Raw genomic sequence first — 27,570 nt, 5'->3', positions numbered from 1 at the left:
TCAATAGGTCCAGATCAAATGTGCTCAGTTTATAAGTGATATTTTTTAACCACCAGTGCTACAGACATAACCTACAATCTAAAAGTCAAGCTGGAATCACTTCTGTACGCCTCAAGGTGAATATTTTGTAAAGGGTAAAAAACATAATAAGACAATAAAATCTAGCTCACTCTCTCATAGGTGTGTTGACTCTGCAATGCAAAGTAGCAAAATCCTATTTTTGTTGCAGAAGCAATCAGATATTACTTGGAATAAATAAGAGATAAGATGTTTTGGTTAAGAAGGAACTTTTTTATATATAGTCACTTCACAGACCCTAAACACACTTTAACTACTTACTAGCATATGCATTTAATTACAATTCCTATGATAGTGAAAGCTGCATTTTTATATCTTCCTTTTTTTTTAAAAAAGTTGGAAAAATAAAAACATAACATACAGAGCAGGAACCTATTCAAACAAACAACTGTCTCTTTATTTCTGTTTAACTGGACACAGAGTTAAATATGAAATAGAAAATATCTAGACCACCATTGCACACCATTCCATGATCTGCTAAACTACTTAACAGTACATTTCAACTGCTTTAGCTTTAAGAATTACAGGGCCAAATTCTGTGCCTCTACTTGTCAGTGGGGTTGTCAGAGGTTTTTTAAGTCAGTGTAAAATTTGTTCCACGGGGACTCATAACTTGCAGGTTCCCAAGTTCAGTCAAGTTCCAACCACCTGTGGACGCTCCCATGAGAGAGGAGAACACTTAATGCCTTTCCTGTCCTCCCTCCTATGTCTTTGACGTGCACGCTTCAGTATTGATGCTTGTATTGACATCCACTTTCAGTGACAATGAGAGTTGCAACAGTACTCACTATAGAAGTGCTGCTGTAAAGCTTCCTATCCTGGTGGCACACACTGGCTCAGTGGTGCAAGGTCATTAAGAAATCCTCTTTCTTTTGGGATATCTTCCCCAGGGACCACGGCTTAATGCAAGAAAGCCCTTCCTTGGAACATTAATGATATCATTGGAGTTTCAGTTGCTAGCATCCATTTCGCTGTGCTGTTAGAAATCAGACTCTGGTTTTTTGAAAACTGTCGGTTGTAAATCCTAGATTTTCAAGACTTGATTTATGCTGCTGAACTCTGGCAGTGCACAAGATACATGGTATATTTACTGCTGCCATGTTGTAAGCACCTCGCTTCAAACCACTGTTTGTTTCACACTCCAGGTTTCCTTTTTGGCCCCTGCAAGTAGGCTGCTTTAGTAAATCTTCCACCTCTTCTAATTCCAAGTGTGTGGCTCATTAACTCTAACCTTCCACCTTATTTGGGTGGCAAGCTACCAATGTTAACTAGTGTTTTCTACTGATTCCAGCTCATATCATCTAATGGGATGTTAGGTCATTACTTACTGACTACAGTGATTGCAGGGATAAGCTGTTCAATCATCTCTCCCAGGAACTTGCAGAGGAATACAGCAAGATTGACATTTAATATCCCTCATACTATTAACATACACAGGGTTATGTGCAAGGAAGAGAAGAAAGGAGAGGAGGGAAACCCTGCAGAATTAATGCTATAGTACTGTATCATCTCTGCAGACCATGGTCTGTGCTGATTGTTTAGTTTAGGGCATGAAAAAAAGCTGGCTCCCAGAACTAAGAAACACAACACTGAACTATAGTACTGGATATGAGTAGTTTGTTTCAAATTATGGTAAACCATAACAATATAACTGAAATCCCATTAGTAAACATACCGAAAGGACCATGCTTCCATTACTCAAATAGACCCCATGTTTAACTGACTGCCTACCTCACATTACAACATACTGAGGACCAACTTAAGCTCTCAGTTACATGGATACAACAACGCTCATTGGTTTCAGAAAACAATTTGGCCCCGCGCCTTTCAAGAGTCAGTGAGAGATATCCCAAAGTAAAGCCACCTCCTTTAAATTCATTCACTTGGGACCTGTGGTTATTATGGATGCTCAGCACCTCTCAGGATCAGAATGTTACACTTATTTTGTATGCTACTGTGCTTGATTATTATCACGACTAGAGGTAACCTGGAATATTTGCCATCTCACTAAAAACGATGCACACCCACACATTTAGGATTTAAGAACATTTTTGTCACCTACAATAGCTGATTCCATAGAATGTTGTTTCCTTCTGGGCCTGATACTGCAAAGTGAAGAGTGCCCCTGAGCTCCCATTGATTTCAGTGAGGGAGGAGAAGTCCACATCATCACCTTGCAGAATTGAGTCTCATATAAATATAATCAATGAGGGACTCAGTTCACAGGGCACTAAAGTAGTACAGGCAACATTCCTTGATAGCTAACAACCTCCTCTGAACTCTAACCTCTCAACAGGACTCTGGACATATAACTTCAACTAAAGGGGCCAAAGAATAGGTATCATGATTAACACCTATTTTATGGTGAGCTTGAAAGCGAGCAGCAGGGCCAGTAACTACCCAAATGTTAAAACAGGAAATGTGATTCTTATTGAGCTGCCGATTCCTGAATACTTCTCTCATTCAATCCTTAAAGGACAACTTTTAAAAATTATTTTTTAAAGACCTAGTTGAAGCTGGCTCCAAGAATCAAAGTGGGCATGTGAACTTCCTCTCATGCTTGGTTTCAAGTTACATCATCATTAATATAATAATTTCTGTTATCACTTTAAAGTATGTTCTTAATAACTGTCTGATTCTGATAAAGGTAGTCAAGTCTACAACCTACATATGTTTATAATTAGCTTTTTCTTTTTTCTTTTTTTTTTAAGCCGAGTAATAGGTTAATAAGAAATATCAGATTACACTGAAAAGCGCTCATAGGTCAAAAAGTAGACAAAACACATCAAACTGAAAATAAGTACTTGCCTGTCAGAAACTGAAGGAGCTTTTATACAATAACTGCATTGTTTGTAATGCAAACTAAAAAAAATAAAATAAAAAAAAATCATTTATTGCCACAACTGGACAGAACACAAACATTTTATTTACAGTCACCAACAAAGCCCATAAAAACATCATTCGCAAATAAATACTGGCTGAATGCAAACATTTTCAAATATATTGCAAGCAATAATGTCAAATGTAGGTTTACATTTTTATATTATTGTTCGCAGGTAATGGGAATTCACTGGATTTTGTTCACCAAAAATAAACTAAAAATAAAAAACCCCACCAACATATTCATACAACAGACTCAATGAAAAAATTCAAACTCCAAATAGTATGAGTGTGAGGGGAGGGGGATTGGTTGTCAACATTTTTTTTAAAAGGAAGTGTTTTCTTAACGACAGGTTTCAGAGTAGCAGCCCTGTTAGTCTCTATTCACAAAAAGAAAAGGAGTACTTGTGGCACCTTAGAGACTAACAAATTTATTTGAGCATAAGCTCAGGAAAGCTTATGCTCAAATAAATTTGTTAGTCTCTAAGGTGCCACAAGTACTCCTTTTGTTTTCTTAACGTTAAGCTTCATTTATTTGCAAAGCAGAACTTAATATCTAAGGGCCCAATCTACTGAAGTGATAAAGCAGATGCTTAACTTTAAGCATGCAAATAGTCCCACTGGAGCTACTTAGATGATTACAGTTAAGCACATGCTGCAGCACTTGCATGACTGCAGCTCTGAGCTACACTGAAATTTTTCATAAGGATCAGAAGCCATTGAATCAGTCCCCTTCCTCCATGCAGATAGCCACTGCAGTCAATGAGGCTCCACATATGTGCAGGGTGTCATGCAAGTGCAACAAGATGAAGGAGCAGAACCTAACTGTGTGCATTTATTATACTTCAGTAAGGCAGATGCTTGGGTATTGTCTCAAACACTCTAGAAACACCTAATGTTTAAAGCTTTCACATCAAGGAGGGAAAATGTTTTTTTGTTTTTTTTAAATCAGGTGATTATTTATTACCATAGTAGGCATCACTTGACCAGCAGAGGAGAAAGAAACGTCTAGCAGGACAATGGTGTAAGTTGCCCTAACAAGCAGACTCCCTAGAAAAGGCCACAGAAAATGCTAGTGATCTGTACTCAAACCAGTTTATTACCTTTGGACCCCTCTCATAACAGCTGTTCCCTTCTTGACGTTAATGAGACTACTGTGTGCATGGAGCACTTTGCACGATCAGAGTCTAAATCAATACACAGATAAATGAACATTGCAGGGAACAGCTCCCTCACCTGTGTGCATCCAATGTCACAAAGGTATTATTGTGTTCGTAAATGATGGTGGTAGGGGTGCATTAGGTGACCAGGTGTCCTGATTTTATAGTGACAGTCCCTATATTAGGAGCTCTGCCTTATGTAGGCACCTATTACCCCCCAGCCCCTGGCCCGATTTTGTGGATGGGGAGGGGGATGTGGAAGCATGTTAGTGAAGCTTCATGACATCAATATGGTGTCAGGGTTTATGTCTGAGGCATAGGCACAATTATTCCAGCATAAACGTTAGTAACATGGCAACTATGTGAAAATGATATTCATTTGTTATGTTTATTATTAATACTTTGTATTCGTGGAGTGGATTCATTCTAAGGGTATTAAATTACAAATAAATGTAAGTTTTTTCATACATTGACATTAGAGTCATAGATTCTCATTCATTCACAAAGTACTGTATAAATATCTCCATTAGCAAATTTCTTTTAAGGGTTTTGTTTTGTTTTATTCTGAACACTATCCGAGCAGTAAATATAGCGTTCATACAAAGAAAGGGGAAAAGGACAGATTTGTAAAGAAGTGTACCATAGTAAGATATGTGTGGTTTTAGTTGATATACACAAAATCAAAACCCAAAGAAGAGACCAAAGGCCTTCAAAAATTCATTCAAAACAAAATACAGCAGTCCCATAAGACATCTAATACTAGCAAACGTGTTTTAAAATTATTACAAAAACATTATTTTTATTTTTGAGCATATGCCTAAAAAAAGTTTTAATTTACTCCAGTACTGAGACCTTCCATGCACGTTTCAGCCTGGAGCACATTTTAATGGCGGAGTTATAAATCCCTGAAATTTGGGTTCTATAATGGAAATGCTGGCAGCCCCTGAACTAACACAGTGCTGGCAGTTTAGCACTATAGTACAGTTTGTGGTTAAGTGACTGCAACAGAATTTGCTGTTATTGTTCTACGTGGAGTAATCATGGTAGTTCAGCATAAATGGCCAAAGTGCAAACTATGAGCCAAGCCTATCAATGGGTCTGAGCCTATGTGAAATAATATGCACTTAGAATCATCACCCACAGGATCAGGCCCCAAATCTATCATCAAATAGTTCTCAATAACACTCATGCACCAAAGAGACTCTTAAATAAAACAGAGTTTGCGTATCAGACAATAAAATGCTTTTTCTTTTTTTTAAATGATTCCATACATAATATTTATTTAAACATAGGTACTGCTATCAGGTGCATTGAACAGTTATTTTCTTTCAGGAACTGTAAAGAAATACTAAAAATAGAGTCTTCCTTGTTTCTCCTGCACAATTGTAAGTTCTGCATAAAACCCTAAGAGCTTTCAACCTATTTATGAGTCAATTGCAAATCTTTTAGAAGACAGTGGAGCCACTTACAAAATGCCAGTTCACATAGCAACTCCTGGACAGCTGTCACTCAAGTGTATGTTACTCGGCAAACTTGCTAATTAATGTGTTGTCCAGAAAGGAAAACACAGTTTTTAGATATATTTATGAGGTGATGGTATGACTGGCAGATGTTGATCTGTAATGGCCACATGCGGGGCCTTGTTTGGTAAATACACCAATGATTACTCAGTATATTTTTAAGCAGCTTTACCTTGTTTTAAGAAAGCAGAAAACTGTAAATCACAACCATTCTATGTTATTTGACCTTTTTGTAAAAAGCTGCGATTCATAAACAGAAACTGAATGTTTGTGCAGCAAATGGTGTGTTATATCAGCTGGTGAAGTTCATTTAACACTTAACAATTCCAGTATTACAAAACAAAAGATGCAACAGAGAGCTTTCATGCTGCATTAATAAAATTTGTCTCCTGTTACCAAAATTCATTAACATGGCAGTCACATTTGCAAAGAGACAAAACTTTAGCATACTGGAATTATAACCTTCAGTATCTCTAAATTCCTAAGTTTTAGTATCATTACTTATTTCAGTATGTTATACATGGACCATATAGACTACTTTAAGAGAAATATCTTAATACCCTTGAAGAGTTTATATCCATCCAAGGCTCAATCCTGCCCTTGTGGAAGAATTCTAGGGCTGGCTGTATATTAGGGTAGGTCAGACATTCCAGTCCTGAATTTACTTACGATTGACTCAATTAAAAAGCATACCTAACGGCTCAATCCTTAACCACTGAAGTCACAGGGAGCCTTGTCATTGACTTGACTAGATGTAGAGTGTGTCCTACAGCTGTGGGAATAACTGATTTTTCAGTTTGCTGGCAGTTCCGAAGAAAGTCTAAACAAAATTTTGGTTCAGGTTGAATCAAAACTGAATTTTTTCAGAATTTTCCACAAATTGAAAAAGTCAGAAAAATTTTGGTTTGGGTCAAACAAAAAATTTTGTGAGGAGGAAGCAGTAGTGGAGCTTTCCCGACCCCTTAAACCTAAAAGCCTATAGCATGATGCTTAGGACGCTCCTCTGGAAGGCTTCAAGTCCCTGCTCCAGAGTGGGGGATTCTATCCAAGGTCTCCCACTCCCAAAGTGAGTGCCCTAGCCACTGCACAACTGGTTATAAGGGGAGGTCCCACACTCTCAGTCTCCTCCTCCTCCTCAGTTCTGTGAAAGCCACCTAACTCCCCTTTAGACTGAAAAAAAAATTTTTTTGTTTTGACATTTCTGAATTTTCTTCTTTTTTTGGTTCAACCGTAACAAGTAGCCAGAATTGACACAAATACACAGAATGTTTCTGTTGACCTGAATCTGCATTTTTCAGAAAGAAAAAAAAATCAGAGAGTTTTGCAAAAGGGTACCAAGGGTGTACTGCATTAATATCTCACTGCAGAAAACATTCACAAAAAACACGGTTAATAATAATTCCTTATCCTTATATTTCTCCTCTGAGGATCTCAAAGTGCTTTTATTAATTAAGCCTCACAGCACCCTTTTAAAGATAGTTAACTACTGATATTCCCATTAACCAGGTATGTAAACTAAACAGAGAAAGATTAAGTGTCTTGACCAAGGACCTCAGCAAGTCAGCAGCAGAACTGGGGATTTTAAAAAAAAAAAAAGAAAGAAAAAAAACACAGAAGTCCTGACTCCTGGTCCTCTGATCCAAACATCAGACAACACTGTCAATCATAGCTCACGTGTGCCTACACTGTGGTTGAGTGCACACTATACGGGATTTGCATCAGGGTATTTAAGCATGAATATGTGTAAAAAAACTAGGTCAATGTGTAAAATCCTGTCATTGAAAAGAATACAGTGGACCAGATCCTCAGCGGGTGTAAATCAGCGTAAGTCTAGTGACACCACTGGAGCTGTGCAGATTTACACAAGCTGAGGATCTGATCTAACATACTTTAAAAATTGGCAGGGTTGTTCCAGTAGTTAACAGGGAGATTTTATGTTCACTTGATCCCTGCCTTAGCTGGGGCTGGGCATGCTTTAAATCTAGTGACAGAACCACTGGGAAGGACGAAGGGATATGTTCCCCCAAATGTTTAACTATTCTCCTGATCTGCCCCTCAGTACAGCTGCAGAACTTGTGCATTTTTCACTTCAAGTCTCCACCTATTCTCTTTGGGTGTGTGCGCTTTTGTTCAACTCAATGAACAGTGAACCCTGCCTTTGACTGAAAGATGGTGGCCTTGATGCAAGGTGGAGGAGGGGACACTCCGAGTTCTCCCAGGGATGCACAGCAACTCCAATACACAAAAAAGAACGGCCATTTTTTAATTCTGTAACAGTTACCAGATTGATTGCCTGAATTTCTTTACTAAATGCAGAGCTTAATCTGCAGCAATCATAAGCCATGGGGCCAAATACTGTTGGCCTTCTTTGAACAAAATTTCCCTTGACTTCAATGGGAGTTTTGCTTTAGTAAGGACCAATGATTTTAGCTCTTGTAAATTAAACAAAGAAAGGGGTTGGGGGCGTGGAATGGCAGAGTATCCAAAATTGCAAAATGAGGTAATCCCCGGGGAGAGTTGACTAAACCCCTTCATTTTTGTAAATTTGCAACCTTTATAGTCACAACTTTGAAATGAATTCATTGGAAGTTCACTTGAGATTTTGTCACCAGCCATTAAAGAACTTCAGGGACAGGGGAAAAAATTTACAATAGACAAGTTTATTTGAAAAACAAGAGAGAAAAAACCCTGCCATTAATTTTGGCAAGGCTACTTTTGTCTCTTTTGTAATAACTAATTATCTAACTACTGGAAGAGATTTCCATGGTAAAATGCAAAGCATTTGCAATGCTTGCCAGGCTAATCAAGAAGATTTCCAAAATGCCAAAACAGGAACTTCCTACAATAAATAACTTAGCAGATTTACATCTCAAATTAGAAAATTTGGAAGAAAAAGGCTATGTCTGAAGCCAAAACAGGGTTTATTATATCCTATCCACTTTTTTTCTCCCGTTTGCTTTCTTTAGTCTTTCCTTAGAACAAACACAGATCCAGGTGCAAATGCTCAATTCACAAGGAATGCAGTGAACATAAAATTACTGTAGGTTTTGCTGCTAGTAAATCCCTGCTGTTACTCACCATTGGAAGTTGTGCTGGAGGCAACAGCTTTCTCACTGACATCTGTTCGAGTGGAGCATTTCACTATGGAATTCTCAACTTTTTTCTTCTCGGTTGTGGCAGAGCTATGGGACTGGGCCTCCATGATGACTTCTCATTACTTCAGCTCTCCTCGCACTAATACCTGAATAAAACAATATAGAGTCATAAACTTCAAATGCCATAAAAAGCTTAGTCAGAAACCTGCCACACTTCTCACCTGAAGAAGAGCCTGCAGCACAGCAGCATTAGAAATCCACAGGCCATTTCATGAAGCTCATCAAATCAGGTTTGCATGCATGAGTTCCTAAGGAATTTAAGGAAATGCTAACACCAGAGACAAGCACATTTGCTTTTAAACAGAATCAGCATCATGGTCTAGTCTGCTGCTTTGACAGGAAGGTCCACATTTTTTAAAACCCTGTAAGAATTTTAATGGACTTGAAGGGGGGTGGGGGGAGAAGGCGGGATTTTTTTCCTTTGTCCTGAACAGCTTGGAACCATGTAGCAGAACTGAGACAAACCATCATGTTACTGTAGAAGCCAAATTTTAATCTTCCGCATTCTCACTACTCCTAATAGACAGCAACGAATTACCTCTCCTAGTCTATCTTGCCTTATTAATGTAAACATCTCTCATTTTGTTTGTTTAAAAATGTAACTCAAACAAAAGCGTATTGGAACAACGCTCTGAAAACCACAGAGAAAGGCAAATGTGATTGCTAGTGACAGATAACGGGAACACTTTCTTTGCATGACAACCCTGAAAATGGAAAGCCATGCAAAAAGCATGTTTAGTTATTCTGCCTTTCACTGATTACTTTTACTGTCATCTGCACTGACTCATCGTTCCGTCATTTTATATCCATTGGATCACTTCACCATATTCCTAGAGTTTTCATATTTGTGACATAAACCCAAGAAACCCAGGGGTTTCCAAGAGGGTAAAATTCTACGCGCATTCCACTTCAAGGTACTGTGACTACAGTGATCCTGGTCTGCAAGGAACATAGGTATTTCCAAGCTCTTGGCTGTAGCTTAGCTTGACACATGGCAGTCTATTAAAGTAAAGTGATCAATATTCAGCACATACGGTGCTGAGACCCAAAGAAGTACAGCGCTGCTTAGCAGTGCTGTAAGAACTAAAACTAGGTCCCACATTAAAAAAAGTATATAAATCAGAAAACTTGACTTTAAAAAAAGGAGTTTTAGATGCTTCCTTTTGTGAGCGGTGTTACAATTATCATAGAAACAGAGTCAGAAGGGGCCACAAGGGTCATCTAGTCTAACCCCCACCAAGATGTCACCAAATAGATATTAAAAGAAAATAAGTTGCATTATTCTAGGACTAGATTAGCTCAACTTTTAGCTGAAGTCAACTATGTTATAAGTAAATACCAAACTCAATAATAAATCACAATGTAACCTATAAAGATATTTAATGACACTTTTTTGCTACACCCCATGTTAACTGATTTCTGCAATTTTGACTGACCTGGTAAAAAATTTAATAAATATGCACAAAGCAAAATTGCTGAACCATATAAATGCAGCTCTTTAGTTAACCTTTTCCCTGCATTTAATGGGGCACTTTAGTTTAACAGTGCAATAAAATAATCCCAAAACTAATCATTATATAGTGGGGAACAACGAAAGGCCCAGGTACTATGTGAATCACTACTAAGGGAAGTATAGTGGCCCAGAGGACAAGGAATTGGCCTGGTAGTCAGAAGGCCTGCATTCCGTTCCCATCTCTACCACCGATCCTGGGCAAGCCACTTCACCTCTCTATACCTCAGTTCTCCATCTGTAAAAGCGGGGACAATGATGCTGACCCACCTTTGAAAAGTCTTTTGAAATAGGTGGCTGAAAGTGCTATATACATAGGCACAGACTCCGTGGGTGCTCCAGGGCTGGAGCACCCACTGGGAAAAATTGGTGGGTGCTCTGCACCCAGTGGCAGCTCCCTGCCCCAGGTCACCTCTGCCTCCACCTCCTTCCCTGAGCGCACCGTGTGCCCACTTTTTCCCCCAGCTCCCAGCGCTTGTGCCACGAAACAACTGTTTTGCGCGGCAAGCGCTGGGAGGGAGGGGGGAAGAGGGGGAACGCGGCACGCTCGGCGAAGAGGCGAGGCCAGGGAGGGGATTTGGGGAAGGGGTCCAATGGGGCAGGGAGGGGGCAGAGAAAGGGTGGAGTCGGGGTGGGGTGGGCACGAGCACCCACCGGCGCCGGGGAAAGTTGGTGCCTATGGCTATATAAGGGCTAAATATTACTGTAATTCATAGAATGATTTCCTGTCTCACCCTGAGCAGAATTTCAGAAGGTGTGTCTGAATACGGGACTGAATGAGCCAAGGAGTAACCCATAACTTGGTAAGTTCCATTCCAACTCCAGCAGCATACAAGTCCTCAGTATTAAAGACACCGCATTCCTTTCCAAGGCAGTTTGTGTGTCATTTAGGGGAGGGCCAATGAGAGCATAATTCCTGCAGGAGTCTTGCTATCCTGGGGGAAGAGACTATCCAGCAGCAAACTGCACAGTGGCTAAAGGAATTCATAGGATTTAGAGGCTACTCCCTGAAACCTTCCACTTTTTTGGGGAAAATCTGATAGGAACTTCATAAATTTTAAACTTTCAGAATCTCTCAACACACTTTCACTCCCTTTTTTCCTGTGTGTTCCTCAGTGGGAGGCCAGTCCATGGCTTCAGTTAATTACCATACCTATCATCTTATCTAGTCCAGCCCCCAACCAGTACAGGAGACAATCCTACTACATATATTTTTAGTGCTTTGTCCACCAGTGTGTTAAATTAGGCAGTGGTCTCTATGAAGGCTAATCTTCCACACAGTTTTTCCAAGGGATTTAGAAAGCTATAACTTTGGTTGTCTCCATTATTTTTCCTCTATTTGGACTTTTAAGGGACAAATCTTCTAGTCAAGCAACATTTCCACTAGCTTCAATGGGTGAGGACGAAGTAGGGACTGCAGAATCTGACCCTTGCTTTCTGACATTTTAGGGCCACACACTCCCACTCATGTGGCTAATGCATGTGAAAGGGAACAAATTCATTCAAGAACTCTTCACCACTGTCAAAGTTGTGGAGGCCACACATTCTGCCCCGCTGTCACAGAACCAACAAGGCGAGTGAACCAGCCACAGACTGAGCCAGAAAACGACACACAGGCCAAGTATCTGCAGTAGTTTCATCCCCCTCAACCATGAAGATCCCCAGCCAGCTATGAGGTGGGATTATTCTTCTTCACTAGTTTCCAGCCTCCTCCTCTCTAGCTGTCTCAGCATGGCTGGGACAGTAGCTGCATTAACATTAGCTTCTGAGTAGTAATTGTGCAGCTACCCCAAGAAGGAGGTGGGGGAAAGGGGCAAGAGAGAGAGGGAGCTGCAATTAATTTGCTATATGCAGCATTAGCTTGCCACATATTTTCCTGCGGAGTTTGTGGCTCAAAGTGGCTCCTGCTCCTTCTTTTGGTTACTTTTTTCACAGCCCATTAGACAGGTGAGTTGTTTTTTTTTGTAAATATGGAGAGATGTCTAGAGGCTAGAATCCCACTTTCTGCCACAGTTTTCTCTGCAATTTTGCTCCCCTCGGTACCATGCCATAACTGGTGCTACAGAGGCCCTAGTTAGCAACTTACTATTTTAAAGTGCACTTATGGTCAGAAATTTGTAAAACTTGCAACTTGCTAATATAAATATCAGCTTGTTGTACATGTGTAACACAGACAGACCCCGGTCATCGGCGGGATCGAACCTGGGACCTTTGGAGCTTAGGGCATGAGCCTCTACAGTATGAGCTAAAAGCCAACTGTCTGTTAAAAATGAATCTGCTCTACAGTCTTAGCTCTCTCTCGCTTTAAGTGGCCTGAGTGCCCCTAAATGGGCCAGAACACCACACCCAGGACATGTGTGGGTTATACATGCTCTCCGCCATATCTACTTAGGCTTTGTCTACACTATCACTGTTGTCAGCAAAACTTTTGTCGGTCAGGGTGTGAAAAAAAAAACAACCCCGATCGACATAAGTTTTGCCAACAAAAGCGCCGGTAGGGACAGGGCTTCGTCAGCTGGAGACACTCTCCCACCAACATAGCTACCGCCGCTCTTGCGGGTGGTTTAATTATGCCGGAGGGAGAGCTCTTTCCCGCCAGCATAGAGCGGCTACACAGGAGATGGTACAGCTGTGTCCATCATGTAGACATAGTCTTAGTTTACACACTGAAGCCTATTTTTATTACTATCTGCATTGCAGAGGCAATCTCACTACGGAGAAACCAACTCTGCTTCTTGAACCACCAATATCCTGTCCTTCTAGGCCTCCCCATCTTGTCAACCTCCTTCCCCTTCTACTCTGCCCCGACACACACACACACACACACACGTTCCACTGAAGTTAACAAGAGTTCTACTAGCATAGAGATTGCAACATCAGACCCTCAATTTTAAACTATGTTCTAATTCTTTATCAAATGTGGTGATGTGCTTGGCAGAAAGAATAGTCCGATTCTTATATAGCAGACTGAGTATGCAAAGCTAACCATTAGAAAACTCATGTTTGGACATGTTTGCGGACATGGAAGCCATCAATGGATAATAAATATGGAACCTCAAGATATCATTTTTACAGACTCACTCTTCTGACCACAGTTATATTATGGGCCTAATCTTGACTTCAGTAGGAGCTACAGGCCCCCCAACACTTTTAGAATCACTATCCTCAAGCTCAGATGTGATTTTTCCCCCTCTCAGAAACTGTAATGAAACATGTAAATCACAGTCTATTGATAGATAGATAATCAAAGGTCCAGGACAAAATAAAGTTTTATTTCCATTGGCAGTTGATCACTAACAAAAAGGTTTTGAAAAACACCCAGGCTGAAGTACTTTCAAAATATTATGAAATATTTGCACTTTCAAAATATTATGTGGTTTATTTATTTATTTATAGTGTCTACAACGCCCCATGCATTTGGCTCAGTGACTTCCCTGCTCCCAACCTTGAGACATCACATACATATTTTGCAAAATTGAACTCTGCTTTCAAAAATTGGAATGCTGTTTTTCGATGGCTGTCCTCTATCTGCATGTGCATATGAATGATGACTGCAACAAAGAGAAAATGCTATAATGTTATATGGCTAAAGCCTGAACTTTCATAGGTAAACAGAGGGATAAACATTCCTTCCTGAAAGCAAACATTCATGGCTTTTTCCCATTCAACCATGCTTGAATCTTTTGTACTTTTCCCGCAGGCCTGAACCCATTGCACAATTAATTCCAGAATCCCATTTTAAACCTAATCCCTCTCATACCAGCAACCTGTCTGCAGGTGTGCCTCTACTTTTTAAATCATAAATAGGAACTTTCATCAATTTCATATTAAATTGAAGAGATTATAATAGGCAGCTGCCAATAATAAACTAATTAAAGGAAGAATACCATCACTTTTAATTTGAATGTCAACAAAATGGTAATAATACCTATTTCTTACAATAAAATTCACTAATAAGTAAGTTCAACTAATATAATTACCAATGTGTGTGTAATCACCCATAGTAGTAAAAACAATCATATGCATACTGTGGGGAGGGAAATCTCCCCACTTACACCAGGGCAACCTCACTGAAATCAACGGGGTTGAAACACTGCAAGAGAGGAGAATTTGGCCCTTCATATGCATATTTAGTTTCATTTTCTTTTAAAACTTAACCTCTTTGCTCTTTCTCCTCTCTGAATTTCTGGTATAAAGGGACAGATCTGCCACGCCTTTGCTCCTTCAAGTATCCTTTATTCATACAAGATGTCTCACTGACTTCAGTGGGACTACTTGCCTAAGTAAGGGATTGCAGCATCCAGCCCCTAAATTGCTTATTGATTTGCATATTAGTTTTATGTTTCTTCTATACTATAACCACTTGCTGCCTCCTTTCGTTTTCTTATTTGGTTTGTCTCTTTTTTAATTCCTTTCCCGGTTTTATTTGATGCTACTGTAGTTGTATTCAATTCATTAACAAGTGGTTTGCATCCGCTTGAGAAGAGCGGTCTGAAATAGCAGTGTCACAGCATTCATCATCATTACATCAGCAGTAGGGAAGTTCACACTGATTGCTATCAGCATCCACAGTGCCCCAATCAGTGTGCAAGCAAACACAGCATCTTTAGTTTTTCAGAAATTACTCTGCATATTTGGGGTGTTCATATGTACCACTTTGATCCACCCTACTGGAAGCAGTCTTTGGGGATACAGTAAAGCTCACACAACGAAACTGTGTGAAAGTGAAAAACACAAGGGGACTCATGGAGAACAATCAGGAAATTACACAGTCTCTTTCAAGCATAAAGGACTCTTTATCAATTTTATCAGAACTGGTCACACTATTCCTTGGGAATATTAAGAATAAGAAAATTCTGTCTTGTACATCTACATTCAAATGCAAAATTTCCATGAGAATTTTAGTCTGTTAAGTGAGAGCTATTTTACATTGATTTATACAAGCTTGATTTAGGTATGTTTAACTTCCAAAGCTCTCTTAAATTTTAGCGTTGCTTCACATCAAAATGAATGCAAAGTCACACTCACACAGTTACGCTTGATAATTCCTCCCCCAAAATATAAATGATTCATGTATTTTACCCTCCAATTGTAAGATTAAGCTTTTGGTGTACTTCATCTTCTATATCGGTGTAATAATTAATTCAGATACTATGAATTTCCAAAAAAGTTAGATCAGTTTATATCTTTTTAAGGCCTTACTAGTTTGGCTACAACTTCCATGAATGACCTGTTGGTCAAATTCTGATCTGATTTATATTCTGTGCAACCTCATTGGTCAGTATAAGGCTGCATCTAGTGTAAGATGGGGCAAAATTTGGGCTCAGATTAATTAAATACAGAAATATAATATAATGCTGATGACATGTAACTGGGTAAATCTTACTCTTCACAACTCTTCTTTTTCTCCTTAATTCTCATGCATGTTCTAAAACTGCCTATCTTGAGACATACATAGTCCTTATAAACCAGTGCTGAATTTTAAAAAATGTAAAACTAATACTAGAATCAAATAGGAAAGTTTTGCTGTTTGAATTTGAAAGGAAAAAAAAAGAGCTACACAGCGATGACTGTAATAATACAACCTTTCAAAATTCATGTGCCTGCTGTACTTCCCTACATATTACTTCCCTTTGATTCCCACCCCCACCCCCACCCCCCTTCCTCCATGTACAACTGAAGATTTAAAAACAACTCACCCTAAAGCCTGATTAATGATGATCTGATCTGTTCCTGATAGGCTAAATAGCTAGTGGCAACAATAATACAGGATCACAAACAACAAAGGCAATCAGCTAGGCAAAGCAGCACTATTATCAGCCCCATGATTAGGGCCCTAAGTGAGAAATTATTCTGGAGCACACTTGTTCAATAGTTCAGTGTAACTGATGCTTTCCTCTAGAGGAATTATATATATTTACACCACCCAGGAGATAGATAGCTATAATTGTTTACCTATTAGTATTAGAGAGAGAGAGAGAGAGAGAGAGAGAGAGATGTAAAAAATTATTGCAAGTTTGTTAAAATATTTTGAAACATACATATTTTATAGAACCAAACAACACTTTATTCTGAAGAAACACCTGACGTAGTTTTTCTCTGTTCTATTTCACTTATATATTATTACTAGTACATTATATGTACTTCTGTTACTGGGATTTAGGAAGCTGTTAGGTAAAATACCAACTAAATACTTTTCCTATTACAAAAGATTAAATTTTCTGTCAAAATAAAATAGCTTTCCACAGGAAAAAAATGTACTGATTTAAGACCTGATACTTGTTTTCTTACCCAGGTAGAACTCTACTGAGCAGGAGCTTTGCCTGAGTAAGGATGGCAGGATGTGGTTCTAACTGTCCATTGTCGGACTAACAGCCCTATCTTCTGGCCCTTACTCACGTAAGGAGCTCTCATTAAGCTAAATGAGGACAACTCACATGAGTAAGGACTGCATAATCAGGCCTTCCATCACATTATAGCAATTTTAAATAATGTGGGGAAGTATGCATCTTTTGGGGTATATATATATTCATAACCCGTTCAATATCCAGCTGTCTTAAAGTTATGCAACTAAACTTATAAAAGGAAAAGCAGCTCCATGAACTCCATGTCTAACAGAACACTATTTGAATTATAGAGGCTTTGGATTCCTCTTTTTGCCCTATTCTAACTTCTGGCCTACTTATATAAAATCCAGGATGGACTGAACAGAAGCACTGTTTATTTTTATATGGAATGTGAATCTATAAATATTATTTATAAACACAGAAATAAATTCCTTTTTTCAAGTCTTTACTTTAGTAAGTGTTTTGTTTTTTTTTAACAGGGTGACACACAAGCTATTAACAACATAGACTTGTTCATTTAAAACTGTGATATCGCCTGAAGGTTCAGAATAATCTGTGCTATTGCCTAATGTTTTATAATCCTATGTCCTTATGTTTAAAACTCTTCTACAGAAAAACAACCTAAGGCAAAGTAGATTTAGTCTTAAAAGAATTAGCATAGAAAAAAATCTCAGATTTTGGTGTTTATACAATTGATTTCATTAAAATAATGGCTACATTTTAAATTTCTCTTCTAAATCTATGCTTAGTTTTTGCCTAGACCCTTTATGGACCAAACTAATAAATCTAAAATCATAAGAAACAAATATAAGCAATATAATTTCCTTCTGTAAAACAGGGATTCTATCAAATATGATCTTGGTCACTCATAATGTCGATTTGAAAGGATGAGAAAGTGCCACAGAGGAAGACAATCAGCAACTCTAGCTGTGTTGATAACAAGCCCTATGACTTCCTCTGCTGATACTGTTATTAGCACTGAAAACACTTGTGGTGAGGATATGGTGTGCTTTTCCCCTCTTCTCTTGCCCTTTCTCCAGAACAGGATGGTAAAACAAATGACAAACACCTGTAATGGATGTGCTTTGTGTCATGGTATATTTAGTTCATCAAACAAAAGGTCACTTCAACTACAACTACCACAGAAAAATGCAGCGATATTCTTATTAGAGCCCCGGCACTATATCTGACTTCCAGTAGCATGGTCGTTTTCTTCAGACGTATTGTTTTAGATCATCAGTCCCAATAAATGAAGTTTCCTTAGAATCCAAACTAGATCTATATATCCATGTCAATCTATACAGCAAATAAGCTCAATGAAGAATATATTTAGCACGTATCAGCCCAGATGACACATACATAATGCAAGTATTGCTTAGGATGCATCTTCTGTTTCCAACTTAAGGATATACGAATCACAGAAGAAAAGCCTGTATGCCACATTTTACAATTAGCATTTTTAAACAAAATTAAAGAACTCAAGCAAAATGATTTGGGAAGTCCAATATTCTAATCACCAATTTCCAGTTCCTACAACTCGGTTTATCTACTCAACATACGTTAATGTTAAGGATGACTTGATCCAGAAAGCAGGATTTCACATTCTTACCCAACACAGATGTTTTAACCTTACCAGTAAAAAGCTAGGAAAGCTACAGGCATCCAAGAAGACTTTAAAGTGTAAAATGTAGTTTATAAAACTTTATCTTCAGCTTTTAAACTTTATTTTAGGTTTTACACCTGTCTCATTGTAGCAGTAAAACAGTATCAGCATTCCTTGCAGTTTCTGCAACCTCACAAAATTGCAACAGGACAACTCTACATTGCTGCAATATAAATTACCTTCCAGTGCACTCAGGCTGTACACACAATATAATCACAGAATTCTACTGCTGTCTTATTTTCCAAGAAAAACCATCCATAGAGATTCATGGTTCAAAGTGCCAAGCCACACCAAACCAAGCCACATGTCCTATTAGTTAAGATCTTTAGTGCTAGAATTTCATTTTAATATGCACAGTTCAGAACAGCAGACATTGTACTGAAGTGACATTGGCTTAATCTGTGTTTCTGACTCTTCAGTTTCAGGTATTCATACATCTTATTTAATGAAGGCTTCATTCTTTAGGCAGCTGAATGAGGTATTTTTACACCCAGTTGATTTTCCTGACATTACCAGATTTGTACATAAGAGGACAAATGAGATAGAAAACATGGTTCTAGACCAAAAACATCCAAATATACTTTGTTCTAATTCATCACAAGGGTAATTTGATCCTTCAATCCTAATCCAAATAACAGGTACTCAACCTAAAAAAGATGTAAGTATTTTGGACTCAGTTAAGATAACAGGCTTTGGGGCAGGGGGACGGGGACCAATCTATGTTAACTAAAACTAAATAACTACAACTATAGTGGAAATGTCAAATACCATATTCATGAAATAAAATCTGATAATGTGTTCTGAACATAATCTGTGCTGACACTCAGGAAGTGTGTAGTCAAGAATAACAAGGTGTACTCTATCCCAATTAATTAGTTTCTTTTTAAAGTATAAACAAACTATTAGGCAACAGTAAAATCAATTGATTAGGTTTTAGATTTTTTTTAAATAGAGAAACACCAGCTCTTCAATCAAAACCAATTTAATGTACTTTCAGTTTAGTGCAGGTACAATTTATACACTGCATGCCACAACAAAACCACAGTATGATGCCAACACAGTCTTTAAGAAAGTTTTCCCCTAAATCTCTGCAGAAAGCAGCCTTAAAAGAAAGCACAGATTAGAGTGAGCTAGAAAGTAGGAAGGGGATTTACCTCAAACCCAGCCAAGCGGAAATCAGAGCAGTAATTCTACAAATCGGCAGAGTACACTTTTAGAGCTATAATGGTGTGAAGAAGTGCTGGGCAGCATTGCCTGAAGGCAGCACTAATACACTGATGACTAATGACTGGGCCACGCAGACAATGAATTTGGGGGTTGAAAACCAACAGAAACTGTGCAGTACCTTGACAAATTGGTTTTCACAATTTCATTCACTGAATAACCTTTAAACACAAAATTGGCTCAAGTTCTCTTGGGAATAACATGACACATGTTGTTGGACAATGATATAAGTATTTTCCGTTTTAATTAAGACTATTACACCAAATACATAAACATGATTATAATGAATGAAGTATAGGCGTTAACTATTTACCAGCTAGAGGAGAAGTTAGGGCACAGAATTAAAGTACTTTCCTGAGGCCCAGCAGTCTCCAATATCAAACTATATAAATGTCTGCAATTCACTCTCTGCAGCAAATATTTATTTTTTGTTAAAATTTTGCTGGAACGAGGTGAAGAAACACCCCTTAAAGATGCATTATAGCAGCCAATCAATCAATCAATCAATAACAAGACGTTCAAAAATGATGTAGTAAAAGATACACTTGGAATTACAACTGAAAAGTCTAATTTTAAAGACACTACTCAAAGCCAAACCATCATAAAACAAATCAAGCTACATGTACGCTTTGCAGCCTTGGGTAATCATAAACACATTAAAAACAACAGTATCACTCTTTAAAGGGGCCTTTTTTCAGTGTAATTTGACTTTCAATCTGAAAACAACAATTTTGGCTATTTTTACAGACAGAATGAAATATCTAAAGTGTCTCTAAATTAACAAGTACCACTTACTCCAGACAGCATTGCCTTTAGCAGCTCCTAAAAACTTCAGAAAAGGATCTTTAAACAGGAAGCTTAGTGAGCTCATAAAACTGTTGTTGGAGCCAGGAACACATAGCATATTTAATCTGCAAACTGTGAGAGTCTACAATGATTGCAGCAAGATCTGAGGCATGCCCTCAAGGTTTGCTGGGATCTGGGATTAGGGAGTTGATAAGAACCTCTACTGCCCATGGACATGTTTTTCTTCTGCAGTTAAACACAAATGCATAGAGACGTTTGACTGCTGCTTGGCGTTACTGCTCAAGTTATATAAAAGCTTTGCAGCTCCTTTTGCTGTCAATATATCAAAGTTAAAAAAAAATCATCAAAGTGTGAAATTTCATTTAAAGTCTGGGCCAGTCTACAACTCTATTTCACAGACCTATCAAATAAAAGTAAAGATGAAAAACACACTGAAAGTACTTGAAAAGTTTTCAGCAGCCATGCCCTATTTTTGTTTATTCTGTCTCATTTGATTTGATTTTAAATTATAACAAATCAATGCACATATAAAAATGACAAAATCTAAGGCAGTGGCGGGGTGGGAGGGGGAAGGGTGTCTATAAAACCTGTAGTTGAAAGGAAAGTTAAAGTCATTATTAGAGCTGAACCTTTTGTTGAATAAAAAGTTTCCTCTATAGCCATTTTAGCATTTTAATTACCTAGCTGCAAGTTGGCAGAAAATTTCTTGACTCTTCCAAAACAATCAGAATGACTGCAGAATATGAGTGCTAGCAAAACTAAAGCCTTCTTCAAAGTATTCTTTAGCTAGGGATTTACAACAATTGCATAAAGAAGAAAAGTCTGACTTTTAAGATAATCTACTATAGTCTAAAAGCATTAACATTCCATTACTAAGGTTTTCCTAAGGATTTCATGACTCATTGATTCACTTTTCCTTCAAGTCTTCTTTTTCTTAGTACATTACAGTCTCCATATAGTTAAGTGTATGCAACCTTGATCATTAAACTACTTCCTTTCATAATTCCCTCCTCCTCCCCCCAATGGATCTTGCTTTAATAAGCATCAGATACCTTATTTACTGGGCAAAGATGACTAACTTTTCAAGAACACTTTGCAACCAAACAGATTTCACTTCTTACTTGTATTCAAAGAGTCAGGATCAAACCAGCTGCTGGGTGCAGGGGGAAATAGTTTTACCAAAAATAAGAGCGAAAGTGTAATTCAAACTTTCCAAAGTTAGCATACAATGGATAACTGAAAAGTATTTTTACTAAGTAACTCACAAAAGGAAATAAATTCTACTAAAATTTTTTATGGAGGAGTCTTAATATTTTAGTTTAGGTACCAGCTAATCCAAAATAAAAATAATTAAGAAATTAAACATGGAATGTTTATAAACACAGCTACAAACTACTTCATTTTCATTTCAAAATATACCTTCAGATATGAACTTTACATGCACTGCTAAATGTTGATTTGGCTAATGCCTACATTTTAAGCACAAAACAGGAGTCAACTCATTAAGGAAAATACAGGTAATTCTTTGTTTTGTACTACTTGGACAGGAAAATGCTTTGGAAAACAGAATGCCATACTGAAAGCCATGTGCAAGAAATGCACAGTTTTACTTCCTTTACTGCTTGGTTGTTGTTTTTTTTAAAGAACTATATACACTAAAACAGTGCCTTTTCCCCGCACATTAGATGTGCCTTTTCAACCACACGATCTTTAGTGTAAAAGAAATGATGTTCTGCTTAAAAGTAACCTTGTCTCACAGATAATGTTATTTAATGTTTGCTTTAAATCTGACTGTAGACTAACCAACTAAATGTATTATGTATTAGCTTGTTAAACCCCAAATTTCATTTCATAAACCAATTCTGAGGATACTTCATACAGTTTATATTGTTAAATTAATTCACCATTACTTTTAATATAATCCCTCAGCTGAAATCCTGTGGTATATTCAGAACTATTTTTACATTTTAATGTTACTCTTCTTTGAAAACATAGCATTTTTCTCCCTTCAAAATAATCTTGACATATGTAATTAAGAAACTGTCAGATTATTATTAATTTTTAATAAAGGACCTAAATGAAATAATTATAGGAATCAATCAGTGAGGTACCTTTCAAAATTACAATGCAATTGCACAAATATTCAAAATGATTAAGGCCCATTCTTGTGGATTTCAGTTCATAATCTCCCAAAATACGAAACCATAAAGAGTTGTATAACACAAAGAAATTTAGTGATTTCTAAGCATTAAAGAGACCTAAATGGTTCCCACATAGATACATATATCAGGCATGTAGAGAGACACAGTGAGAGACTCTGGCGCCCTTTTAAAAAGGTTTGTTAATTTAATTAGCCACATATTTCAAAGGCTTTGAATCATTTTTATATTGGAGTTCTTCTGTGATCCCACATAAAGGAAGTTAAATAAGCATGATGAAACTTCAAAATAAAAATATGCTTTATTAACCCTTGAAAATAAAGTGTGATGCGTGGGGTATGCATTGCTAGCTAGCACTCCTCTGGTGAATTAGACTTTAAACATTATATACCAAGTGGACAAACATCCATACCTTTGACTAAAAAGGCTCTTTTACTTTGAGATCCGTACAGTCCATCATGTCAAACAGAAGTGGCAGCTGGAAAATGTGGAACAGCTGGCAAAGAGCTGAGAGAAAATGTTTTACATAAATATATCTACATAAAAACTGGCAGAAGGCCACAAACACTGTACCCAAAGGACCAGCTCAAAACTATACACCAGAGGGTTAAAAAATGGAGGGGCGGTGTGGAGGGGATTTCCTTTTACCTTTTCTTTTCACGTGGTGCCAGGACTTGAAAGCTTCACATTTAGTGTTGTGTGTGTTTATATCATCTGGGTTGGAAGAAGAGCAACTGTGCAAACAGCCTAAGTTTACAGGCGAATTAACACAACCGCATATCCACTTTCCTATAATGCTTTAAAGTTATTTGATGTAAGAACATGCAGAGGTCCTAGTACAGGGATTGGTTTGCAGCAAATCATATATGCGTTCTCCTTCTTCTCCATTCCACCCCCGCACCCCCCCCAAAAAAGCCGAGAAAGTAACTGTCGGGAGTGATTCATATTCAATCCCTCCCCGCTGCAATATTTGTCTCCGTACATTACGAGGAGTGGAAGAAAGGAGTAAGGGGGGAGTTGTAGAGGGTGTACAGATCCCAGCAGTTTAGTGTATGCAGCTTCCCAAGTTCCAAAGGCAGCAGTCACAACAAAATCATAAAGAGAAGGCACAACTTTCACTTTTCCTCTGTTATGAACGAGACGCCTTCCCCCATCCCACTCCCAAGCCGTTCCCCTGAAACTCCTACAGATTAATCAAAACTGAGTACTAGAAAACGAACTTCCCTCTCCTCTTCTCTCCCCAAAACTAACACACACATCCGAGACATTTCCACCTCTCCAGACAGGACAGGGTGTTTGCTACAGCAACAAAGTTTCAGCCAAAGAAACTGGCATGAAAATAACAAGCAGTTTCTTTGCGGGGAAAAGCAGCTGCTGCATGGAAATCTGCAGTTCAACTGTGGGACATTAAGCCTCAAAATCCTTTCGGAGTGCAGTAGGGCAGGCAGCGAGAGAGAATACTTACATATGACTGTATACTTTTGGGGGGGGGGCTTTAAGTTAAGGACAGTTTGACAGCCATTTTTTTGGTTAGATCTCGGGATAGCCTCCCGCTCCCCCCTCTTCCAAGTTAAAAGAGAGAGAGAGATCGGAAATGAAAATTAAGTGCCCCAAAACTCTGGCTTCTTGCAAAACATTTTGCAGAGCCCATTAAACAAAGAAGAACTTCTTGCAAAACTCAGTCCACGTACCTGCTGCTGCTGCTTCTGTCAAGCCCCCCAAACTTCCCATAGAAGAGCTCGGGCTGGTGTATCTCACACGCACAGCGCCCGCAGTGGGGATCTCGCTCTCTCCCCTTTTGCAAAGCTTAACAGGACCGGCCCCAAAGGATGAAAGCGGGCATTTTGCTTCTGTTTGGGCGCGGGGGGATGGAGCGAGAGAGAAGAGGCCGGGCGGTGTGTGTATTGGTGGTTGTTTTATTCCTGCCCTCCTCCCGCAAAGAAAGAGAGAGAGAAGCCCTCTCCGTTTGTGTGTGCGCGCGGATCCGACATCAGTTTCAGTGATCTTGTAATCTGATCCCTTCTGACTCACCCGCCCTGACTGACATTTCTGATTTGGTTCAACAAAGGGGGGCGGGAGGGGGGGGAAAATCGACTAGACTGCATCAAAAAACTTGCATCGGAAAGGGCCCCCCTCGCCCTCCCCTCTAACCAACCCGTATAAATTGCATTGTAGCCCCCCCTTTTTTTTTAAGTCCACCAAAGGAGGGAAATAAAGACACTCTGCTCCGATACTCACGTGTTGGAAAAGTTGTCCCTTTTGCCTTCCTCTCTCTCTCTCTCTCCTTTCCTCCTCCTCCTTCTTCTCCTAGTCCAAGTTTTACAGATGTTGCAGGACTCCTCTCCACCACCAACCCCTCCTCCCGCTTTCTCTCTTTCAAGACTCCACTCTTAGACCAGAGGAGGGGGAAAGAGCTTCAGGGCAAGGCACATTGCTGGTTCAACCCCCGCCCCGCAGTGTGGGTAGAGTGGGGCGCTCAACTTTCTGGAGTGAGGAAAAGATTCCCCCCTGCCCCCTCCCTTACTGTTGCCTGACTCCCTTCTTTGGATTTGCCCCAGTCGAAGTGCTACAAACGTGAGGGTCACCCGCTCCCCTCCTCCTGTACACTGGGGAATGCCGGAATATTTCGGTGAGGAGGAGGGAAATCAGAAGCAGAGAAGGCGCGTGGGAGGGGGTGTGCCCCTGGGTGCTGTTCAGTGCCTGGGAGTGAGGGAGAATGAGGAGTTGGGACCAGCAGAAACACAGGCTCTCAATCTGATGTCCCCTCTTCCCCACACTTCTCCTCCTCCTCTCTTCCCCCCAGCTTCAGCACAGACACCAGGAGGCCACTCCCATAGCTGGGAGGGATGGGGGTTGGGGTGTGAATATGTTGCCTTCACCGAGCCACCTCCCCCTTCCTTCCCTCTGGCATCAGTTTTTCTCTCTTTTTCATCTTCCTCTCTTCCTTCTGTCCTGCTCTCTGCTTCCCTTCCCATCCTCAATCTCTGCCCAGCTCCCAATCCCGGACAGAAAGTCCCACTTGTTCTCCTTTCCTGCTCCTCCTTTTTTATCCTGCCCTCACACTCTGGTTCATTTTACCCTCTGTTTCTCTCCCACTACCTTCAAACCTTCTCAGTACCCCCAGCACTCAAAAATCATGAATCAAGCCACATAAAAGCATAAGAGGTTTTAAAAAAAAAACAATATATTTGAGGTGTTTATTTATTTACCTTCTGGTTTTTGCCGCCTCAGGGTTCACGTTCTCAGGCTCAGTTCTGCACCCACATGGGCTGGAAACTTTTTCAATTAAAGCTCAGTGTCTTATGAAATCACATGACTCCAGGACCTGGGGCTGTAAGAAAAAACATCAAAGATCAGAAGAATTGGAAATATTATTATATTGCCTTCCTTCTCCAGTATTGAGCTTCTTCTCCCTTTAAAAACCTGCCTTTCAATTTTTTGTCCTTCTTTTCTTTAGCTTTTCTCCCCCAGCCTAGGACTATGATTTAGTTGGGGATTGGTCCTGCTTTGAGCAGGGGGTTGCACTAGATGACCTCTGAGGTCCCTTCCAACCCTGATATTCTATGATTCTATGATACAATGGAAAACCTTTAACATGAAGAATTACTTCTGCGTTCTGTCACCTGCATATTTGTATAAAACAAGATTCTGGTTGTTTTAATCTCTACCGCCCATTGTTCCCACTGGGGTTCTACAGAGAGAGGCTTTGTTTTTAGGTTCCACAGGTACTTGGAACTCAGCTGAGGGTGTCAGTTATGATGGCAAAAGAATTCAAGATTGTCCCTTCTCATGTTTCAACCATTCAAGAATCAAAATACCATGCCAAGACCAGCTCTTGTGTTATTTTGGTTCCATACATGGGTCTCTCTGGCATTAAAATAGCCTGAGAAGAGCAAATATAAATGAACACAGTCACACCCACCCACCCATATCACATCATTCTCCAATCAGATCAAAGGTATGGCCCCCTTCAGAAAAGAGTGGGTATATGCATTAAAGTACATTCCAATATATACCTACTCGTGTCAATAATGACACATACCCAATGGTGTAGCCCAATACCGAACCTTTGATATGCACCTTTCGCCATGATCTAATTACTAGTGGTGCCAGGCTCTTGACTTAGAACCAGCAAGATGCTTACGCAAATACCAAACTTTAAGGATGCACGTACTCCCACTGAAGTTAAAGTTAGGCATATGCTTAAGTACCTTCCTGAATTGGGAATTTAAATGAGAGCAAGATCAGGCTTTAATGCTATGGCCCTCACTATTGCAAGTCTTGTGAAATTTCGTATTTTTCTTAAAGTCCCAGGTGCCTGAATCAAGAGATTGCATGAGAATCTCAACTTTTTTAAATATTAAGTTCATTAACATCTTCATGATTACAGAGAAAAGCTTGAAAATGCAAAGTACATGTACCCTAAAGATTAAAAAAATAGAAGACAAAAATAATCCAACATTTTTTTTAAATCCATGATTTGGGGGGTCTGATTCATTATTTTTGAACACTTGGGGATAGCACTATTGTCTGAATTTCCCTACAGTTTGTATTGTTTTCAAGAACATACTGACTTGGTGGAGATGGTGTATCTGTGGCTTGTTAACTATTAATTTTTCACAGCAATTAGAGATCCAGAATACCCTTGCTCACAGTGAGTAGCCTCTTATTTCACAAGCAGTTCCACTGACCAGCATAGGACTATCGGTGGAGTAAGGATATAGGAGTCTGGTCTTATTCATGTTTCTATTAGTCATGAGTTGTTTGTTGGGATTTGAGAGAAAGTTAGTTGCCACGACAGTACAATGGTAATAATGTGAAATATGACAAGGGTAGGAAAAGTGGCTAGAAGCCTATTTTGTTCACTCTTTTCTTCTATGTTTTGGAATTTTTTTTTATAGTTTAAAAATGACCACAGTCAACTTAACCTCCAGTAAATTAAAAATAATTAAAAGTCCTTTCAGGTATTACACTGATCCTTCAGCTTCCTGTGCCATTTTTTCATGTTCTTATAATCACATTTTTCTTTAAAAATGTTTTTCTCTCCCCTTTTGCTTCATGAAATAT

The 27,570-nt window shown here is 39.0% G+C and overlaps 1 protein-coding gene across 1 annotated transcript in view; it reads right to left on the bottom strand.

Moving 5' to 3' along the window:
• Positions 1-24,455, bottom strand: part of GLI3 (GLI family zinc finger 3) — a 243,747-nt gene extending 219,292 nt beyond the window's left edge. The window contains exons 1-2 of the mRNA XM_073332835.1: positions 24,195-24,455; positions 8,717-8,879 (exon numbers count right to left, since the gene is read on the bottom strand). Of these exons, the coding sequence (XP_073188936.1) occupies positions 8,717-8,840 (124 nt within the window). The 5' untranslated portion in view covers positions 8,841-8,879; positions 24,195-24,455. The remainder of the gene's footprint in view (positions 1-8,716; positions 8,880-24,194) is intronic.
• Positions 24,456-27,570: the final 3,115 nt, after the last annotated feature.

This window comes from Lepidochelys kempii, chromosome 2 (assembly GCF_965140265.1).
Source record: "Lepidochelys kempii isolate rLepKem1 chromosome 2, rLepKem1.hap2, whole genome shotgun sequence".
In the NCBI taxonomy this organism is placed as follows: Eukaryota; Metazoa; Chordata; order Testudines; family Cheloniidae; genus Lepidochelys; species Lepidochelys kempii.
This window is presented reverse-complemented; position numbering and strand designations above follow the sequence as displayed.